Source organism: Lepisosteus platostomus, chromosome 4 (assembly GCF_059453375.1).
Source record: "Lepisosteus platostomus isolate fLepPlt1 chromosome 4, fLepPlt1.hap1, whole genome shotgun sequence".
Taxonomy (NCBI): domain Eukaryota; kingdom Metazoa; phylum Chordata; class Actinopteri; order Semionotiformes; family Lepisosteidae; genus Lepisosteus; species Lepisosteus platostomus.
The window spans coordinates 10,595,369-10,617,109 of NC_142614.1; the positions used below are offsets into that span (position 1 = coordinate 10,595,369).

A 21,741-nucleotide genomic window follows, 5' to 3' on the forward strand; every position below is an offset into this window, starting at 1 on the left:
TGATCGATGATATATTGGGCAAATGCCTGTAACCAAGGCGATTTACAACCACCCGTACGTTAGTAAATAAACAAAGCCGTATGAAAAAAAGAAACCCAGTACCATAATATACTTTCGCCCATTTTGACGGTGAGGCTAAATCTGTTTTAATATAGCTGCTCTGTCTTTCTGGAGGGTATGAGTCCAACACAGAGACACGGAAAGGGGGAATTTAGGACAGACACTGGTAGCTGAACTTGCGTGTTTTTAAGGCAGTGGAGCGGAGTCCACACGGGGAGACCATGCAAACTCCCCACCCACGGCCACTCAAGATCAGAAAGGAAACGGGGAGCAATGTCAGCCTCTGTCTGCTGGATCAGCGCGAGAGAGCGCGAGGGGGGGTGATTGCCGACCGATCTGTCTACGGGTCCACGCGGGGTGAGGGGGCGGAAGTGATCTCCATTCTCACCGGCTTCCCCCGAAAGGGTTAACGGGCGTCCAGATAACGCGAGGCCCGGGATGTGGGCGCCTCCATCTTGGATTAGGCCAGGAAATCCAGACACAGAGATCCGTCGCCTGTAGCTACGGCCCTGCTAGCTAGCTAACGAGCGAAACAGAGATGGGGGGGATGTGAAATCTTACGTAAACACACATCGTACTTTCACACAGGAAAGGCTATTTTCCGAAACAAGCACGCACGGCAGACAACTGGAAGTTTTTTCCCCGCAAAAACCTTCAAAATAATACGGGAAAAGCGAGACCGAAACAGATTTGTCGACTTCAAACGACTCGACGACTGTAGTTGAAAGGTAAGATCCGAAACCGGAAGAAATGTATTTTTATGGTCAGCACAATTATTATTGTGGCGATGTGCACGGACTGCTCTGTCGAATGTTTTAATTCTGGTTGCACACAAAAAAACAACAACTCTTCAGTCTTGAAGGTGCGGTACTTTATTTTAGTCCCTGCAAAACGAAAAAAGTAACACTCTTAACTTAGCTAGCTAGATCATTGACTTAATATTAATTTTTAACATTATTTTGAACGCTCTGGGTAGCCTGCCTATGTGTGATGCATACCACTGCGCAATCGACTGGCCGTGTTGAGCAAAAGGGTTATCAAAAAGTAAACAGGCTAGGGGCTTTTTAAAAGTGGGTTTTCCGGTTCTGGACAAGATTAGAGACTTTGTTTACACCGCGGTTTGATGTAGGAGCCGTGCGAATGCATGTTAGCTGATAAAGTAAAGCCAGCTATTTGTGTAAAATGTGACTTATTGTTCACATTTTGTCCTAGCAGCTCGGTTGCGAGAAGTTGATAAGGGGGTGACTGTTCTTGTGTTTGTTTTTCTAACTGTGACACAGGGCACATTCTAGAAGAACATAAAGTGTCCGACGAGAGCAGCGCCGTTCGGTTAGTCCTGATCGTTTGGTTTTCTGAACAGCCACCCGGGTCCTCGGTGATCACTGGAAGTCTGGCTTCTGTCACTGTAGGGTCTTTGCTGTTAGTGACATTATTACAGTCCAGGTCACTGTGGGGTCCTTATTGTTGGTGACATTATTACATTACAGGTCACTGTGGGGTCTTTACTGTTAGTAATATCACAGCCCGGGGCACTGTGGGGTCTTTGCTGATAGTATTATTATTATAGTACAGGTCACTGTGAGGTCTTTACTGTTAGTATAATTATCATGGTATAACTCAGATAAAGCTAACAACATCCAAAATGTGTTGTGTTGGCCCTGTGTTCAAAGATGCATCAGGTTGTCAGTGTTGTGATCAGAAAATCCGAAGATGCTTGGATGTGGTGTGCACTAGATAGGAGTGAATGAACTGAGAGAAACGCTGCGTGTGAAGAGTTTGTGAGCGATCACTAACTCTGGAGTAAACTTTAACAGTGAATTCTGGGATTCGGCTTTGATTCTGAGTGGAGAAGGGTTAACTGCAGTGTCCCCGGACGCACAGTGGACAGGTGGGATCAGTAGCTCTGATCATGGGGCAGGCCATCCCTTGGCCAGTCTCCTTTCTGTAACAGCACAGGCAGCAGTGCTCTGCAGATGGCGAATGGGAGGTGCTTCTTTACACCAAGTGTGGTGGGTGTCTGGAACAGGCTGGGCTGTTCAAGCAGGTTCCTGGCAGAGCCAAAGTGGCCTCTTCTCGCCTGCGGCCTTCCGTGTGTTTTCGTGTTGGGGGGGGGGAAACAGGTCTAGCAGGGCTGCACCCTGATCTTCCTCCTGTGGTAAAGAGACACCGGCAGGAGAATTAGGTGCCAGATTTGTCTGAAAGGTATTTATACAGTAGTTGCCTCAGGACATGTATTAACAGAGTACTTTCACAGTGTGAAAGTGTGTTAGAGACCGGAAACCTCTGTCCCATCAAGCCACCCATTGACTCGAGAGCTGAGTGAACCCACGGCACCCCAGCTTTTACACATGGGCTCCCAGTCATGGTCCTGTAGGACCCCACACACACCTGCTGGTTTTCATTCCAGCTAAATTGTAACCTTAATTGTGCTGACAAGTTGGTAGATGGGAACACGTGCAAGTTTTTTGAAGGGTTGCTCACAGAATTCATGGGTGAATAGGTGACTTCCAATATATTTTAGAGCTGAAAACGGAGGAACAGTTCGAATCAGTACTTTTATTTATTCAGTCAAGGGGTCGATTGTGTCACGGAGAGCTCAGCTGTGATTAAACCCAGTGTGTGGACCTCCAGAACCAGGACTGGGATCCGCCGCAGGTCCAGGAAGCTGGAATTCTGTGTCTTCTGATTAATGAGGTCTGCTGTCACTTGGAATGGATCTGCTCCCGTGTGCCGGCACTACACGCCCTTCTGGGCACTCCTGGGAATCTGCCCTGATGCCTCCGAAGCTCCTCGGATCCTCACTGGCAAGGTGGTTTGTCAACATCCAGAAGGATGACGGCAGATCCAGGACCCGTGTCCGACTGGGGAAGGAACTGGGCGTTCAGACAGCGTGCAGTGGGCGCAGCTCTGATGGTGTGATCAGGGCAGCTGCGGTGGCGTCCCAGTCAAAGTCCGAGCCGGTGCAGAACTGAAGGGGAAGGAGCTCTGGGGACCCCGACTCCCCCGAGGGAGCCCTAGAGTTGAAGGGACGGGGCACGGAGAGGGCGAGGCACCAGGCCCAGGCCCTGCTGCTGTGGGCCTTTCCTTCCGTCTCGGCGAGCTTCTGTGTTTTGAAAGTCACCATGAAGTACGTAACGTCATGTGAAGTGTCAAAGTGAAATTCCTGGGACTCTTTCGCTTCCAGTAAGTGACCTTGTGAAAGAGGAAGGGCTCAGTGCACTCTGGGCTCGAGGCCAGCTGCAGCCAGACATGTTACGCTCTGACTCTGCACTGCAGCCAGATGCGGCGCTGGCCTGATGGGAGCAGAATGACCTCTGACCCCACACCTGGGCACACCATGCTCTGACTGCAGGAGAAGGACCTCTGACCCTACACCTGGGCACGCCATGCTCTGGCTGCAGGAGAATGACCTCTGACCCTACACCTGGGCACACCATGCTCTGACTGCAGGAGAAGGACCTCTGACCCTACACCTGGGCACGCCATGCTCTGGCTGCAGGAGAATGACCTCTGACCCCACACCTGGGCACGCCATGCTCTGACTGCAGGAGAAGGACCTCTGACCCTACACCTGGGCACGCCATGCTCTGCCTGCAGGAGAAGGACCTCTGACCCCACACCTGGGCATGCCATGCTTTGATTAGAGGTGGCTGTCCCCTCACCCCTCACCTTGGATTTCTTCTGATTCTGAGTTTTAGTTGTTTTCTTTAGTTCAGCTTTTACATAAGTAGCTGAAAACCCCCAGCCACTTCAGGGCTAAAAAAAAGCTTAAGAAGGGCTAAAGGCCGAGTGTTATTTCAGTTCAGGGTTCAGTGTCTGTCATTGTTTATTTCAGAGCCAGCCATCACATGAGCGTTTTCCCAGTCGCAAGCCAATCTGTTGTGTCTCTCTCTTTGTGTGCTGCTGTGTCTGTGGTCAGGAGGAGGCTGGAGCAGTGAGTGACCAGTCAGGAGGAGCTGGCAGTCAGCGGATGAGCAGCTCACACGGACCACAGCCAAGGTACAGACGTGTGTTTAATGCACAGTGCCGGGAAAGTGCTCTTCCATTATCCCAGGCTGCAGGATGCGCCCTGCCCATCTGCTGCAGTGTTAACTGCTTGTCATCCATCCCTCCTGTAAGTGTAGTGAACAGCCAGTTACAGTCAAGAGTTCAGGTCAGGTGGGGCTGTGGGGTCAGAGCTAGGGGGATTGGGTGAGGGGGGTGTGGGGATAGAAGGGGTCAGTGGGGTGAAGACGGGGGGTGTGTGTGGGGATAGAGGGGGTCAGTGGGGTGAAGACGGGGGTGTGTGGGGATAGAGGGGGTCAGTGGGGTGAAGACGGGGGTGTGTGGGGATAGAGGGGGTCAGTGGGGTGAAGACGGGGGGGGTGTGTGTGTGGGGATAGAGGGGGTCAGTGGGGTGAAGATGGGGGTGTGTGGGGATAGAGGGGGTCAGTGGGGTGAAGACGGGGGTGTGTGGGGATAGAGGGGGTCAGTGGGGTGAAGACGGGGGGGGGTGTGTGGGGATAGAGGGGGTCAGTGGGGTGAAGACGGGGGGGGGGTGTGTGGGGATAGAGGGGGTCAGTGGGGTGAAGACGGGGGGGGGGGGTGTGGGGATAGAGGGGGTCAGTGGGGTGAAGACGGGGGGGTGTGTGTGGGGATAGAGGGGGTCACTGGGGTGAAGACGGGGGGGTGTGTGTGTGTGGGGATAGAGGGGGTCAGTGGGGTGAAGACGGGGGGGGGGGTGTGTGGGGATAGAGGGGGTCAGTGGGGTGAAGACGGGGGGGGGGGGGTGTGGGGATAGAGGGGGTCAGTGGGGTGAAGACGGGGGGGTGTGTGTGTGTGGGGATAGAGGGGGTCAGTGGGGTGAAGACGGGGGGGGGTGTGTGTGGGGATAGAGGGGGTCAGTGGGGTGAAGACGGGGGGGGGGGTGTGTGGGGATAGAGGGGGTCAGTGGGGTGAAGACGGGGGGTGTGTGTGTGGGGATAGAGGGGGTCAGTGGGGTGAAGACGGGAGGGGGGGGGTGTGGGGATAGAGGGGGTCAGTGGGGTGAAGACGGGGGGGGTGTGTGTGGGGATAGAGGGGGTCAGTGGGGTGAAGACGGGGGGGGTGTGTGTGGGGATAGAGGGGGTCAGTGGGGTGAAGACGGGAGGGGGGGTGTGTGGGGATAGAGGGGGTCAGTGGGGTGAAGACGGGGGTGTGTGGGGATAGAGGGGGTCAGTGGGGTGAAGACGGGGGGGGGGGGTGTGGGGATAGAGGGGGTCAGTGGGGTGAAGACGGGGGGGTGTGTGTGGGGATAGAGGGGGTCAGTGGGGTGAAGACGGGGGGTGCTTATTGTGTGGGCGCTGTGTTGCACGCAGGGGGAGTTGCTGTTGCCGTACCTGGTGAGCGTTGCCATGACGATGGCGTCCTGGGAAGCGGCCAGGCTGTGCAGCCTCGTGCTCTCGCTCAGCGCCCTGACTCTGCCCCCCAACACCAACGCCTATATCTACGCCGTGAGTGTGCCCCCGCTCTTCCTCCTCCTCCTCCTCCTCGCCCTCGCGGCCTCATGCCCTCTCTCATTCTCTCTTTCTCTCCTCTCTGCAGTACTACAACAACAGGTCCACCATGGGCTTCGATGACCTCCCTGCTCTGTTCGGGAACCAGCTGCCCAAGGACGGACTGGCGGTGAGGAGGGGGGAGATGACCGTTTGGTCACTCTGGTCTGGGGGGGTAAAGAGGTGACCGCTCGGACGCTCTGGCCTGATCATCTGGCCTCCATCCTCCCAAGAGGAGTCGGGGACAAACCAGCAGCCTGTTCTCGGCAGGACTGCAGAGCTATGCAGGGCTGCGCCAAGGAAGCGCAGGCTTTTGCTTTAAATGGTGTATGTAGACCAGTAGGGGGCACTCTTCCCATAGCCAGAATGTCCAGGCCAGGTCCTCATTATGGTGACCTGGGGGAGCAGTGCTATATAGGGGATCCCATCCTACAGCTGAGGCATTTAACTGAAGTGCTGACTGCTTAATCGGGAAGGACCCCAGGATATGGTGTGTAACAGGAGGGGTATTAACCCCACTCTGGGCTGTACAGTCTGGGGCAGAGTTTCTCTTTCCTCCCCTGGTCTGATGTGGAGGGGCGCAGAGCTGTGTGCAGTAATGACCCTGCGGATCCTGTGGGAATTGTACTGACACGCTGTTTGTGGCCCAGGGTGTTCTCGTGGATGCCCACCCTGTCAACGCCTGCATGCCGATTGCGCCGCCGCCCACCCACTCCAGCGGGAATCTCTCTAAATATATCGTCCTGATCCGGCGTCTGGACTGCAATTTCGACATCAAGGTAGAGGTCACTTCCACAGAATCACTCTCTCGCTCAGCGTAGTGTTAATGTACTGTAGTGTCCAGTGTGTCTGTATTAACACCTCTCTCTCTCAGTGCAGTGTTAATGGACTGTAGTGTCCAGTGTGTCTGTATTAACTCCTCTCTCTCTCAGTGCAGTGTTAATGTACTGTTGTGTCCAGTGTGTCTGTCTTAACCCCTCTCTCTCAGTGCAGTGTTAATGTACTGTAGTGTTCAGTGTGTCTGTATTAACCTCTCTCTCTTTCCAGGTTCTACATGCACAACAAGCAGGTTACAGTGCTGCTATTGTTCACAATGTGAACTCAAACATACTGCTGAACATGGACTACAGTGACGGTAGTAACTCTGTTTTCATTCTCTCCCTTCTGTCTCTCTCTTCTTTCTCCATCAGTATCTGTTTCCCAGTTTTTCCATCTCTCTTTCTCCTGCTTTTACAATTGTTTCCCCTTTTGAATTCATGGGGGCTGGGTTTGCCCCGCGATGACATCAGCGAGAGATGTGACGCTCCCCCAATTGCTGCTCACTCTCCTGTGTGGCGCTGTGGAGGAGGGCTGGCTTGTTAAAACCCACGTCGCATCTCCTCTTTCATCTCCAAGGAGCCCAAGCCCCCCCCGCTTACTTACTGCAGCGAGTTTCCTGCAGTGTGGTTTTAGAACAAGAATAATATCACTTTTTATCTTTGATACTTTTATCCTGTTGTGAGGAATTCTTCATCAGAAGAGCAGGAGTCAGTCTTGTGTGATTTCCATCTTTGTTGAGCTCAGTTAGTACAGTAGCACTGCGCTGGGTCTGTCCCACAGGGGACACACCCAGCAAGAGCTTCCCAGCTCTTGCATACAGTGCAGGCTGAGAGACAAGAGGTACTGTGTCACACTTTAGTACTTGTCCTGTTCTTTGAGAGTTTGTTCTGTTTTATGATATTTGTGAGTCCTTGTCCTGTCCTTTGCTGTGTGATCACATCTTCTCTTTACACCTTGCAGAGGAAAATTAGTTGTTGCAGCAGTTAAAGCAAGACTGCAAAGTAGGATGCATATCAGCACATAGTGTATTAATAGTGTGACTCCTTAATATGTATGTAATTACTGGAATATGTAGATTTTACAGCTCTGTATCTGTCACCAAGCTGCCTCAGTGTCTGTTAAAGTATAATATGGACTGACTTGTACAAACAACAGTAACCGATCTGCTCCTAACAAAGCTATCAACAGAAAGACTGATCAACTTCAAAGAGGAGTATGTTACCTACCTGAACCTGAAACCAACTGGACCGTCTTGGACTACATGAGACTCTGCTGTTCAAAAAGAGTTGGAAAACCTTCAGCAGTCTCTGTTCTGTGGGGCAGACCCAACTGTCCATTGCTCTATGTATTGAGCTCAGTAATGACTGAATCTACTCAAGACTTGAGCCTCCCGCTCTTCTGTTGGAGAACACCCCACACAGACAGCTTTCTTCTGTCTTAACATACCTCTTGGTAAAGGCTAACGGATCCCAGCAATTACTGCAGTAGCTTACACGGTGCGCTTGAGTAGTAACGTATGCAGTATATGTGTGTGTGCCAGGCACTTCGGACTGAAGCGGCAGAGTCAAGCGTCACTGCAGGCCTCTGGGTCATTCTCTGCCTGGATGTTGGGAGCGACTGTTGGACGAGCTGGTTTCTGACAGCTGTTTGTCTGCCTCTTGCCTGCAGAGGAGATTGTGAGGCAGATCGAGATCCCGTCTGTGTTCACCAGCGAGACCGCGGCTCAGAGACTGCGCAAGTACATCATCCCGGAGAACAGGCGAGTGATGCGCTGACACAGGAGTGCTGCACGTCCCAGGGTGAATGACCTCCTCTGACACCCTCCTGTCAGGGTGTGCGAACTCTCCTCACTCTCCTGTCAGGCTCTGTGCAGAGTCCCAGGGTGAGTGATCTGACAGGGGGTGTCAGAGGAGGGTGTGCACAGTCCTCACTCTCCTGTCAGGCTCTGTGCAGAGTCCCAGGGTGAGTGATCTGACAGGGGGTGTCAGAGGAGGGTGTGCACAGTCCTCACTCTCCTGTCAGGCTCTGTGCAGAGTCCCAGGTTGAGTGATCTGACAGGGGGTGTCAGAGGAGGGTGTGCACAGTCCTCACTCTCCTGTCAGGCTCTATGTAAAGTCCCAGGGTGAGTGATCTGACAGGGGGTGTCAGAGGAGGGTGTGCACAGTCCTCACTCTCCTGTCGGGCTCTGTGCAGAGTCCCAGGTTGAGTGATCTGACAGCTGACAATTCCAAATTACACTGATAAATTACTGCCTATTCTAAATTTTAAAAAAGAGTGAACCATCACGTAGCATCAAAGCAATCTCTTTGGTTGCCACAAATGATGTAATGTTACCATGGATACCAATCGGGTGACATAATTGGAAATCTTCTTGTGATGTCACTGCCCCCCCCACCATCCCCATCAGCATACATCAGTTAGCATGTTGATAGGCATTGCCATGGAGACCACTCAAAAAACATCTAAATGCGTCTCACGGCAACATCCTGCCAACTGGAAGTTGCAGTGTGTGTTTTGACAGTGCAGAAGCAGGGTGGTGCTGTTGCCTCTCTTTCTCCTTCTGCGACAGGTCTGGCATCGAGCCTGCTGGCCCGTCAAGCTGCCCTTTTGCCTTCCCCGAGTACAGGGGACACTTCTCACGCACTCCCACGGCGCAATGTGGCGGGAGTCTCCGGCCCAGTGACCATGCTGGAAGCCGTGCTGGAGACCCTGGCCAACGCGCTGATCCTGACGGCCGTGTTCCTGGACTTCCTGGACCCCGACCTGGCCGAGTTCGTGAACCGCGCCCCGGTCAGCACGTTCATTGTGGCCTGTTTCCTCTACAGGACCTACGTCCTCCTCAAGCCCGAGTTCTCCTTCCCCCTCAGCTACTACCTGATCCCCTTCACCGGCGTGGTCGGCATCATCATCCTCGTCATGTTTGTCATCATGGTGAGTCTTGCGTCTGCGCCAGGGCTGCGTGCTGCGTGCTGCGTGCTGCGTGCTGCGTGCTGCGTGCTGCGTGCTGCGTGCTGCGTGCTGCGTGCTGCGTGCTGCGTGCTGCGTGCTGCGTGCTGCGTGCTGCGTGCTGCGTCTGTGCCGTCCTCCCGTGGGCTGGGCTGTCTCTCCTGGCCTCCCGCAGGAGCTGTGGAAAGTGTAATCTGAAAGACCCCTCTCCCTCCCAGATTGTGCGCTGTGTGCAGTACCGCAAGCGCATGAGGAGGAACAGGCTGACCAAGGAGCAGCTGAAGAAGATCCCGGTGCACAAGTTCAAGAAGGGTGAGTGTGGACCCTGCGATCTGTTGACACCACAGGCACTACTGACACTATAGCCACCACTGGCAACACCGATACTATAGGCACCACTGATGCAGCGGACACGGTAGGCTGCTGGCTCCACTGATGCTATAATAATAATAATAATAATTGCTTACACTTATATAGCGCTTTTCTGGACACTCCACTCAAAGCGCTTTACAGGTAATGGGGACTCCCCTCCACCACCACCAATGTGCAGCATCCACCTGGATGATGCGACGGCAGCCATAGTGCGCCAGAACGCTCACCACACATCAGGTATCAGTGGGGAGGAGAGCAGAGTAATGAAGCCAATTCATAGATGGGGATTATTAGGAGGCCATGATTGGTAAGGGCCAATGGGGAATTTGGCCAGGACGCCGGGGTTACACCCCCTACTCTTTTCGAGAAACGCCCTGGGATTTTTAATGACCACAGAGAGTCAGGACCTCGGTTTTACGTCTCATCCGAAGGACGGTGCCTGTTTACAGTATAGTGTCCCTGTCACTATACTGGGGCATTAGGACCCACATGGACCACAGGGTGAGCACCCCCTGCTGGTCCCACTAACACCTCTACCAGCAGCAACCTTAGTTTTTCCCAGGAGGTCTCCCATCCAGGTACTGACCAGGCTCACACCTGCTTAGCTTCAGTGAGTTGCCAGGGTGATATGGCTGCTATAGACACCACTGACACTATAGATACCAAGGGGAATACTGATGCTTGAGGCACCACTGATACTATGATACCACTACCCTGTAAGTGCTGGCACTACTGACACTATAGCGGGCACTGGCACCACTGGTACTGCAGACACCATAGGCACTACTGACACTACTGGCACTATAGCCACCACGGGCAACACTGCTGCTATAGACACCACTGACGCAGCAGACACCATAGGCACTACTGACACTATAGACAAAATGGGCAACACCTATGTTGTAGACACCACTGATGCTATAGGCACCACTGGCCCTGAAGACACTGGCACCACTGGCCCTGAAGACACTGGCACCACTGACGCTAATCAAGCTCCAAGCACTGGTGTTTGCATCAGTAAGAACCAAACGAGTGAACGTTTCTTCCATGGCACCAGTGACTGTTTGGGTTTTTCTGTGGGATTGTAATAATTATAATAATTGCTTACACTTATATAGCGCTTTTCTAGACACTCCACTCAAAGCGCTTTACAGGTAATGGGGACTCCCCTCCACCACCAGTGTGGTGTAGCTGCAACCTCGTCAGCAGCTCCAAACCCGGTGGGTATGCAACAGAGTATTTCGGAGGTGTTTCAGCATGTGTAGGCTGCAACAGTACAGGTTAAGGTCCGTTCATGTTGAGAGGAGAAGGCTCCACAGCCGAAATGTTCCATGGAGTAGTTTAGCTGAGTGTATTTCTCTCTCTCTCCTGTATTGTGTCCAGGGTCTGATGGTAATGGGGTACAGGGCTTTACAGTGGGGAGACCAGGACAGGACAGGGGGGATCCCAGAAACAAGCACAGTGCACTCCGGTTCGATTAAGATGCAAGCCTTGCTTGTCGCACCTTATAAACAAAAATAGCCGCGCAATTGTGGTTAGTCTAAGGGGTCCTGTTTGAGAGGGGTGCTTGAAAAGGCCCCTTGTGTGGTACCAAGCTCACCACTACACTTGTTTCTGCTGTGCGCCCTTTCAGTGGGCTGGATGGGCTCATCATGCTGGCTCTGTGGCTGGGTACTGTTCAGTGTGCCCACCAGAGGGCGCTGCAGGCCTGCCTATTTCCACTCGCACTGCAGCTCCAGCGGCAGACTAACCCACAGACAAAACCTTCTAGATCCCCAGTCATTGAACGCGTTCTGGCGGGTTTATTTTTCCATTTTTTGTTTTTATCTCCCACCTCTCGGGTCATTGACATGAAGGCACCAGGCTATTAACCTCTGTCGGCCATCAGATAAGCAGAGCAGGCCAGGCGGTGCCCCTCCTGTTGTCTCCACATCTCCTCTAGAGCACCGATGTTCAGCACTTACCATTGTTCTCCTGGACCTTTTCACGAGCTGCAGGGGTGCAAGCTGAGCCACCCCACTGGAGGGCCTCTCAGGGCCCGCGTGTTGCTCAGTCCCCCCACCCCCAGTGTGTGTGTGTGGTTTCTGCACTGCAAGTGAAGCAGTGAGGTGTTTGTGCTTCAGGCTCGGCTGAGGTTTCCTCTTCCTCTGTCTCAAGCTGACTGCTTGACAGCGAGACTCCTCCCTTTGACTCGGAAGGAGACGTCTGTCCTGTGTCTACTGCAGGCACTTACATTTACAGACCTAGACACTGCACTGTACAGCACTTGCATAGGCTTGGCTCTGCACTGCTCACTCCTGGGCCCTGGGCTGCACTGCACTGCATTGCACTGCTCACTCCTGGGCCCTGGGCTGCACTGCACTGCTCACTCCTGGGCCCTGGGGTGCGCTGCCCTGCTCACAGGGCTCTGCGCTGTGCTGCTCTGCTCACTCCTGGGCTCTGTGCTGCTCTGCTCACTCCTGGGTTCCGCCCTGTGCTGCTCTGGACTTGGACCTGCTGAGCAGTGTGGAAGTATAACTGTTTCCCCATTCCATGATGCACAGCACAGGTGACACGCGCAGATGTCTGCGGGTGATCTGTACCCATAGGGTGGCACAGCCCTCGTGCTCCAGCTGACCCCCCCACTTCACCTTCATTGTCTCGTGATCAGCCAGCGTCAGACTGGTTTTTCCAGTTTGCTGCTTTTCCTGTGCCAGTCCGGGAATCGTCTCTTCCTTTCCTCGACAGCAGAAAGAATGCTATGCAGGGAAATGCAGGATCCGCGCTTTCTAAGCGCAAACAAGCGGACGAGCATGGAGCAGTTTTGATATCCGTCAGTAATAGCCAGGGCTCTGGACTTACCCCTGCAGTGGTTACAGGTTCAAATCCAAGGTGTACAGCACAGCCGACGTCCCCTTGACCCAGGGTACGTCACTCAGGTCACTCCAGTAAACTGGATAAAAAAAAATAAAAACTTCCATAGAGCTTGAACTCATTTGGTTATTGGGTGAGTCCTGCCCTGGTCCCGGAAAGCCCAGTTAACATCCCTTAGATCACTTGTTTCCAGAGACCAGGAGCACTTCAGCTAGTGGTCAATCAAGCAGGTGCATCGAGAGAGAAACAGAACTGGGCAGCTGAGGTCATCCAGAGCAGAAGTGTCTTCAGGCCATTCATTCCAAATGCTCTGAAAGGGACTGAACCACGTTCCCTGCTTGCAGAACAATGGGTTAACTTTGTTGATGCCTTTGAGGGTTTAGAATACCTGTATCAAGACGGGGGGGGAAAAAGGATTCAGTTGATTAAACTTGTCAATGTGAAGACATTCCTTCAAGCCCAGGAATGTTTCATCCTTGCTCGTCTTTGGACCGTCTCCAGCGCGGCAAAACGTTTGCTTTCGGAATGTGGCTGCTAATAACCCGCTGGTCTCCTTGACGAGTCCTTAGCATGCACTGGTTTCACCGCGGTCGAGAGCTGCATGCCGCGGGCGAGGCGCGAGCTGGTTCCCGCTGAAAGCGGGAGAGGGCTCTGATTGGCCAGGCCCGCTGTTGCACTTTGACCCCCCGTCAACAGGCCCGACCCCCGGCTGACCCAGGACTAGGCTTCCTCAGGCGGCGGGGGCTTTGTGCGCTGGAACGCGTGAGGGCTGGGCAAACGCCTGGCACACGGCAGAGCTGTGCATGCTGGAGCACGAGCAGGGATTTTCACACGGGCAGCGCCACCCCGAACTGCAAGGCTGGGATAGAAGAGGCTGCTTGTGAAACACTGAGGTGTTTGTGTTGACGTGTCATTAACGTCTTCTTGCCAACACCGGGAAGCTAGAGTGAAATCCAGGGATGTTGTGTTAAAAGTCTGCCATGTACTCTTAAGGCCTCATTGAGAATATTGTGTAGGATTTTGGCTTCCATCTTATAGAAAAGACCTTGCTGCTCTGGAATCAGGCCAGAGAAAAGTGACCAGATACAGTACCTTCCCAGATTAAAGACCAGTCCTGTTCTGACAAGACTAGTACAGTTCTGGACCGGACGGATGGGTTGCCACAGTAACACCGCGGTTCTGGATCAGATGGATGGGTTGCCACAGTAACACCTTGGATCTGGACGGTATGGATGGGTTGCCACAGTAACACAGCGGTTCTGGATCAGATGGATGGGTTGCCACAGTAACACCGCGGATCTGGACCGGGTCGGTCCTGATGAGCGCTCCGCCTCAGGCAGAGGGGAGCGGCAGCGCTCTGGGCTCCGGAGGCCGGGCCCGCGCGGAGTCTCTTCAGTGCTGGTCCCCGCTCTCAGAGGTGCGACGCGGTGGCTGAGGAAGAGGGCGCGGGAGACTGCGGCGAAGGCAGGACTGGGGGCGCAGGGGCAATCATGAGGAAGTGCAACCTGGAGTGAAATTAGGAAGCTTCTCTCTGCAGGTCAGTGGGGCTGGAGCTGCCCATCCGCGGTGCAGGAGCAGATTCCTGGGATCCTTGAAAACGCTGAGATGATGGCACCTTGGGGATCGATAAGCGAATGAGCCCCCAGTCGTGCTTGACGGGATTAACGGGGTTATCTCGTTTGTGACCTTTCCTTTGCGCGTGTTTGTCAGCGCGTGTGCCAGTCTTCGCCTGCCTCAGCATTTGAGCGTGCGTGTGTGCGGGCGCGTGTGTCAGTGTGCGTGTTGTCTTGAAAGCGCTGCGAGGTTACACTGACTCATTGCATGACTGTCGGAGACAGGAAGTCCCAGTGCACAGCCATTCACCCCCTGTCTGCTGACCCCTCCCTCCACTCTCACTCTGCCTTTACCTTGTTAGGAGAGTAAAACTCCTGAGTAAGGCTGATCTTTGGTCTGTTGGGTGGCGCTGAAACTCCCACTCCTGTTCGTAGGCGCGAGCACACAGTTGCACATCATCGTCCTTCTCTGGAAATGATTGTAAGCCCATCAGCACTTTTATGCTCTAGCCTTCAGTTTAAGTAGGCCACAGTGTGTAGTACTGGTGAGGGCCTCTAAACTCATAACTGGGTGGGGGGGGGGGGTGCAGGTTCAAATCCCAGGTGGGGCACAGCTGTTGTGTCCTTGAGCGAGGATTGCTCCAGTAAAAAAAGCTGTGGGAACAGGCGCAGGTGGAAGTGGCTTTGCACAGCTGCATCTGTTAAACCTATTAATTAAACCCGGTAGCAGTTTGTTACTGAGCTCCTCGCGATGGATGATGATGTGTGCATGCAGTGAAAGCCGTTGATCCAGATACAACTGGCGGCAGAGGTGTGTCTACGCCTGCCAGGAGCCCGGAGACTGAGGGCGAGCTGCGCTTGTTGGGCGCTTCAGCCTTGGTCGGGGGCTACAGAGGCGCATTAGCGAGCCGGCAAGCCGCAGTTTGCCCTTTTGATTTAAACAACGGGAACTTTTCACTGTGAAGAAGCACTTCCTGTTTTCCGCCCTAATGGCACCTGAACTTCCTTTTCCCAGCAGCACTCTGGTCCGCGGTTCACCCTCCTGAAGGCACAGCCCCGTCCCCCCCTCCCGGCGCTGTGCCCGTCACCCATGGGATCAGAGACGGGCTGTGGGTTCTGGGTCGGGGTGGCGGTGCTGATTGGCGCCTCTGGTCTGGGCTCGGGTCCCTCTCGGTCCGAGCAGGGAGCATGCTGGGGCGGGCAGTGGGGGGGGGGGGGCTGAGGTCGCCTGCAGAGCGAAGGCGAGGGTGGCCGCTGGGTTATTTCATTCAGTTTTTTTCTGTCCTTTCGCTCAGCTCGCAGGCCGAGTGTAGCGAGGCTCTTATTTTTATCGGCCGCACACACTTTTTATAGCGCCTCGCACCCCCCCCACCCCCCCCCCCCCGAGCCTGGTGGCCTCTAACCACGGCCCAGCGTCAGCAGGGCTTGTATGTGTCATATGAGACCTGGCGTGTCCAGTTTTAGGTGTTACAAACGCGCAGAGCGTTCACACTCAATTCACACGCAGGAGTGGCTTCTGTCAGCTGAGGCAGAGGAGTCGGAGCTGTGACCCTGTGACTGCTTTGTGCACAGCTTGCAGTGTCTCTCCTCCTGTTCCCCCATAACTCTCTATCTCTTATTAAGTTTGTTCTTCCCTCTCTCTCCATCTTTCTCCACCCCACTATTCCCATCTCTTCCTGTTCTCTCTCTCCATCCGTCCCTCTGTTCCTCCCCTCTCTCCATCAGCCTTTCCTCTCTCTCTCCCTGTCTCCTCTCCTCGTCTCTCTCCCTGTGTCCTCTTCTCCATCACTCTCTCCTCCCCATCTCTCGTTCACTCTCTCGCGCGCTGGCGTTCTCCTTTTAAGGGCATGTCTCCCCACCGTGTCATTTCCCTTTCGCAAAGACCTCGGCTGATCTCCACCCCGTCCAAACTGCCAACCAGCGCGCGTGGCTGAGAGGCGCACTACTCCACTGCTCTCGCTCAAACCACTTCCTCTTGCTCGTGGGCGACGCCACTGAGTCAGGAAGTTCACAACGTTCCATCTTCCCTCTTTTTTCACAAGAGGACCGTGTGCGTGCCCTGTCGGCTTCTGTTCCGTCGCTCCTCGCGGGCTGCAGCTCAGCCGAAGGGTTTGGGCATGGAGTCTGTTTCATTAACACCCGTTAACTCTCTGTTGGCCAGGGGTGCAGGCCCAGGGTCTCTACCGGGGTGCGAGACAGTGTGGGTACTCTCTGTTGGCCAGGGGTGCAGGCCCAGGGTCTCTACAGGGGTGCGAGACAGTGTGGGTACTCTCTGTTGGCCAGGGGTACAGGCCCAGGGTCTCTATAGGGGTGTTGGATAGTGTGGGTACTCTCTGTTGGCCAGGGGTGCAGGCCCTGGGTGTCTACAGGGGTGCGAGACAGTGTGGGTACTCTCTGTTGGCCAGGGGTACAAGCCCAGGGTCTCTATAGGGGTGTTGGATAGTGTGGGTACTCTCTGTTGGCCAGGGGTGCAGTCTCTGGGTGTCTACAGGGGTGCGAGACAGTGTGGGTACTCTCTGTTGGCCAGGGGTGCAGGCCCAGGTCTCGCCAACGGTGTACGTGTGTGCGCGTGGCTGTAGACTCTGATGGGGCGTGTGCGCGTGGCTGTAGACTCTGATGGGGCGTATGCGCGTGGCTGTAGACTCTGATGGGGCGTGTGCGCGTGGCTGTAGACTCTGATGGGGCGTGTGCGCGCGGCTGTAGACTCTGATGGGGCGTGTGCGCGCGGCTGTAGACTCTGATGGGGCGTGTGCGCGCGGCTGTAGACTCTGATGGGGCGTGTGCACGCACGTGGCTGCAGGCTCTGACGGGGTGTGTGCGCGCTGCTGTAGACTCTGACCGGGTGTGTGCGTGCAGGCTCTGACGGGGTGTGTGGTGTTCCCTCTCTCTGCAGGGGACGAGTACGACGTGTGTGCCATCTGCCTGGACGAGTACGAGGAGGGGGACAAGCTAAGGATCCTGCCCTGCTCCCATGGTACAGTACCTCTCTGGCACAGTGACCCCTGGGGGAAACGCTGTGGTCAGGCTCGGTTTTCACCCCCTGAGGCATGTCGCCTCGCCAGAGTCCAGACTGATCCCTGTGCCCCTCTTCTTCCCTCTGCCTGTCTCCAGCCTACCACTGCAAGTGTGTGGACCCCTGGCTGACCCAGACCAAGAAGACCTGCCCGGTCTGCAAGCAGCGCGTGACCCGGAGGAGCCCAGACTACTCCGACTCCGAGTCCGAGTCCGAAGGCGAGAGAGGGGTCCGTGAATCCCAAGAGGGGGAGGCCGACACGGAGAGGACCCCCCTTCTCCGGCCCTCGAACCCGGGCTCCCCCGTCAGCCCCCCGGGGCCGCACAGCGCGACGACAGACCCCGCCGCCTCCGCGCCAACCTTCGGCTCCATGGCGCGCTCCTCGCCCCTCCAGGCCCGCGAGGACTACTTCTCCTGCGGCCGCGCGGAGGGGGTCGGCTTTTCCGGGGACGACGAGTCTGAGGAGGAGGAGTCGGCAAGCCTGGCCAGCTCCTGCGAGAGGGACACGGCCCGGCTCATCCCCGCCGTTCGCTCCCACAGATCCCTCTCCGAGCACGGCCTTCCCGGGAAGGGACCCGTGGATGTGTGATCGCTCCCGGAATCGCGAATCTCCAACCCCTCCTCCCCACCTTCCCTTCTTCCTCCTCCAACTTCCCCTGCTTCTCCAGGACTGGCCATAAACACGGATCCCCTTGCACAGCAGGCTGATCCACTCCAGGTCTTGCCAGCTGCAGCAGTCAAGAGCCAGCGGTATTGAAACGCGGTTTCTGAACTCTGCACGCGCTGTCTGCGCAGATCGACTCTGTGCTTCAAACCTCCAGCTCCTGGTGTTGCTTCAGTAGAAGAGCCGCTTGCACCAGGTAGAACCTGGAGTGGACCGTGCTGCTGTGCGGCGGGAGTCTGATCACCGTCCAGGTATCTCGTTTTACTCCAGAAGACTGAATCCAGTCCTCAAGGGCTATGAGGTCATGATCCTGTTTTGTTTTTTGGTTTTCGTAATGGGTCGATTCGTCTTACTGCATTTCACAGATGAACATTAAAAGTCTTCTTTGGGTCCTTCGCCTCTTCCCTGCCGTCATGTCAGCGCTGGCTTTATTGAACATGGAGATGAACTTTCTTGTCTAGTTAGGCTTTTTGTCGTCGGTGTGTTCTGGGCTCCTACCGGGGTGGGGATTTGCGGTCCCAGTTCTTGCAGAACTTCAGATCGTTTTTGATTATCTAGCGCTATTAATTGCTTAATTGATCCAGCTGGTCCTGATGGTAGTCTCCCTCAGCCCCTGACTGAAGGTGCCTGCAAGCCCAGGTGGACAGGGCGTGGCTCTGGAGGATGGGAGCTGGACTTTTTGGGGGGGATCCACACCCGGCACAATGTCCGGTTTTTCCTCACTTCCCAGTTTGCTTATTGAGAGGTTTAATGGGCGACTTTCCCAGATCGGAAGCTGCTCGTGAGAATGTCACCGTCAGTTCACCTGAGAGGTGGCCATCTAGCCTGTAGCTCATTCATCCTGGGATCTCATCCCGCAGTTTGCTGGAGTAAGCCAGGGCATCAGCAGCAGTTGATGGGGATTGTATTGCAGTATGCCAGTAGTGTTCCAGTATTCCTGTCATCTGACCGCTGTAGGTTCGCATGTTTCCCCTGGTGTTCGTGTTCTCACCAGCTGTTGACGTGACAGTGACCGCATGACTCCCACCCGTGTGCTTTTCGTTAAATAACGAAGCTAGTGTAGATCAGCCCCTCACGCCTGCCTGCGCAGCCCGGAGCGGGCGCAGAGACCTCAGATCGGCAACTCCTGTGCCTTTGGCCAGGTGCCGGCAGGCCTGTGATGAGGTTGGGAAGGACTGCGCTCGCTCTCCTGGCGGGCTCGTCAGAAGGCACAGAGCAGCTGAGGGCGAATGGCCCTGCCACCCAGGTGTGTGGAAGGAGCTCAACCACAGGCCTCGCTTTCTCCCAGGCGGGCCCCGAGGACTGATCTCGGACCCAAGAACAAAGTCAGATTCCGGCTTCTCTGCCACTGTGGGAGTCTATAGTGAGAACACAGTGATGACGCACTAGAGAACAGAAGGGTGCAGTAAAGCGTTGTGCAAAATAAGTTCACTGTAGGAAGTTACTCAACAGTAATATGGTGCAGTAAACTGCATTGTAACAGCAGTGCACTGTGGTACACTACAGCGTAACAGCACATCAGTAAAATAATCTTCAGCGTCACGGTAGAGCAGTGCAGTACACTACAGCGTAACAGCACATCAGTGCAATGATCTAGTGTAACAACCTAGCAGTGTCGTCACTACAGTGCAGCAGCAGAGTGAGTGTGCTGTGTGAGGCTAGCTGTGGACGTATGAAGATCCGTACTGCACACACAGCATTATTTTCTGGTGTGCCCACAAATGGGGCTGCAGCGCCAGGTCACCGAGGTGGTGGCGTCAGGGCAGGTGGTTGTGTGAAACGATTCCTTGCTGTAGTGAGAAGAACAGTTCTGACAGAAGGGGGACCAGTATTGCGCTGTGCGCTGCTCATCTTGGCAATGTTGAACGTCTCTTTGTTGCCGTGTGTTAATCGGTGTAAGATTTTATTTTCCCTCGTTTCAGTTTGTCCTGTAAAAACCTCCCTCTCACCAACCTCCACAGAAGGCGATTTCTCTGTATTGGGGGTGGGGGGCTGATTCTGTAGGGTGTGGGGGTCTCTCTGCAGGCGCCCGCAGCATCAGAACATCCCAAAGGTCACAGGTCAAAGAGGAGAGTAGTCCATTTGGGCCATTGAGCTTATGTTGGTACTAGAAGGATCCCAGAATAGTCATCAACAACAAGGCTGGGGCAGCTTGTTCCACACCCACACCTCCCTTTGTGTAAAGAACTGCCTCCAGCTCTGTTTTAAATGCACCTCTGTTTCTTTCTTCCTTTTGCCCTTCTAAGCCTGTTGAGTTGACTTTGAGGAGTCTGGATACTTAGACTGAGGCCCATTGTGGTTTCCTCTGTTCAAGACTAAAGAGAGTCGGCTCTCTTGGCCTGTCTGTATGGGGATGTGGCTTTGAGCCCTGTCCTGTGTGGAGGAAACTGTCACAAACTCTCAATAGCAGCCCCGCCCCCTAAAAAAAAAGTGGCCTCACTTGCTTGATGGAGCAGCATTGTAGTCTTGGGACACCAAGGCTTGATACTGACATTAAGCATCTGTCTGGGTGGAGACTGCATGTTCTTCCAGCGTTTGCATTGGCTGCCTGGGTTTGATGGACTGGTCTCATCTCTGGTTTGTCCCATCTCCCTGTGATGGACTGGCATCCTGTCCGGAGGGAGGGGAACGATGATGGCCTCGCGCCCTCCTGCCAGGAGTTTGGGGGGCTGCGAGGCGGGGGGGGGGTCAGAGGGCAAGTGGCGAGAGAATTCCTGGTTCATGGAACGCCACTGAGGAGGGAAAGGAATCTCAGTCCTAGTCCTGCCAGTCTGCAGTGCAGTCTCGGCCGCAGCTGGGACAGTTCACCCCCTTCGACTGCGAAGACCTGAAGCTGCTGCCGCTTGTGCAGAGACCCTGAAACCATGTGGGGCCGTGGCTCCTCAGAGCCCTGGAGCTGGGGGCCCCCAGCCTGTGTGCAGGTTTTAGATTTTTGTATTGTACCTTCTTTTTAGCCTGTGCCATATATAAAGATTAAAAATTTAAATTCCAGTGACTGCTGGTCTCTTCTGCTCTTTTGTGCTTTTCTGGATTTTGTGGTTGTCGCAATGCCCTCCGCGCCTGTGTGCAGTTTGTTTGTGAAATGAGGTTGTGTGCATGTTACATTGCTGTACGGAGTGCGTGTTGAGCTGTAGTGGCAGGCCAGTGATGCTTCTACCTTGTTCTTGTTGATCAACTGGTCCTCTCAGCCAAAGGGAGGTTGGATGTTGGAGTGAAACGGACACGGGGGACACCATACTCTGTAGCGGGCGATCCCACCCCTGGACCGGGACGAACACTGCATCTGCTGGGTCTTTCGCAGGCGAATTTGTTTTCAGGTCTTAAAAAGTCAGATGGGATTTGTAGCTTGCATTGACTCATTTCTGAAGTTTGGAACTGCCCTCATTCAGGTGTGTTGCGAAATGTACACGATGGGACCTGCAGAAAGAAGAAGCGCTTGTCATGTTTTGTGAATGATATAGAGCCTTACCTGGGGTGGGTGTGTCCGCTGCATAGACACTCCCACTTCTGGGTGTGTCTGTGACTGGGTAACGCCCGTTTGTGGGTGTGGCCGAGAAGACGGCTACTCCCATCTGTGGGCGCTATGGCAATTTCTGTTCCAGACCCAGTGTGCTGAAGCTGTTGGACAGAGTTCTTTTGACACTGGGGACTGGCTGGTAAAGCAAGTTGAATAAAAGCCTAAACAAGCAAACAGTCATCCATTAGCAGTGGAGATGCAGAGCACAGCTGGAGTGAAAAGTGTTCTTGTAACACCAGGGCAGGAACCTCTGCTCTAGAACAGGGTCACTCGACGGGTAGCCCTTCAAGAATGAGCTCTGTTCCAGAATTTACTACAACCAGCCCTATCATTCACCAAAAGAAAACAAATTCTGTGTTATTTTTAAGGGTACACATGAGAATTTTACAGAACTGTGTAGAATACCGTCCACTCATCCAACTCTGTAAATC

At 54.4% G+C, this 21,741-nt stretch overlaps 1 protein-coding gene across 2 annotated transcripts; it reads left to right on the forward strand.

Annotated features, from left to right (window-relative positions):
• Positions 1–449: 449 nt before the first annotated feature.
• rnf167 (ring finger protein 167) lies at positions 450–20,788 on the forward strand. Of its 2 annotated transcripts, none has more exons than XM_088628391.1 (11): positions 450–788; positions 3,980–4,059; positions 5,397–5,531; positions 5,623–5,703; positions 6,224–6,352; positions 6,621–6,708; positions 8,061–8,151; positions 9,218–9,323; positions 9,557–9,650; positions 17,010–17,090; positions 17,228–20,788. In XM_088628391.1, exons 3-11 carry the CDS (start codon positions 5,433–5,435, stop codon positions 17,716–17,718), a joined length of 1,260 nt encoding a protein of 419 aa, XP_088484517.1. In that variant the 5' UTR covers positions 450–788; positions 3,980–4,059; positions 5,397–5,432; the 3' UTR covers positions 17,719–20,788. The 2 variants fall into 2 exon arrangements, with proteins under 2 accessions (XP_088484517.1, XP_088484518.1); XM_088628392.1 differs by lacking the exon at positions 450–788 and adding an exon at positions 857–922.
• Positions 20,789–21,741: the final 953 nt, after the last annotated feature.

What these genes read in the sequence shown, in the direction of transcription:
- rnf167 (XM_088628391.1), top strand. Translation starts at nt 5,433, where the DNA reads ATGACGATGGCGTCCTGGGAAGCGGCCAGGCTGTGCAGCCTCGTGCTC. An exon ending in GAACATGGACTACAGTGACG is followed by an intron (nt 6,709 to 8,060) that starts GTAGTAACTCTG and finishes TCTTGCCTGCAG; the next exon opens with AGGAGATTGTGAGGCAGATC. An exon ending in GGTGCACAAGTTCAAGAAGG is followed by an intron (nt 9,651 to 17,009) that starts GTGAGTGTGGAC and finishes CTCTCTCTGCAG; the next exon opens with GGGACGAGTACGACGTGTGT.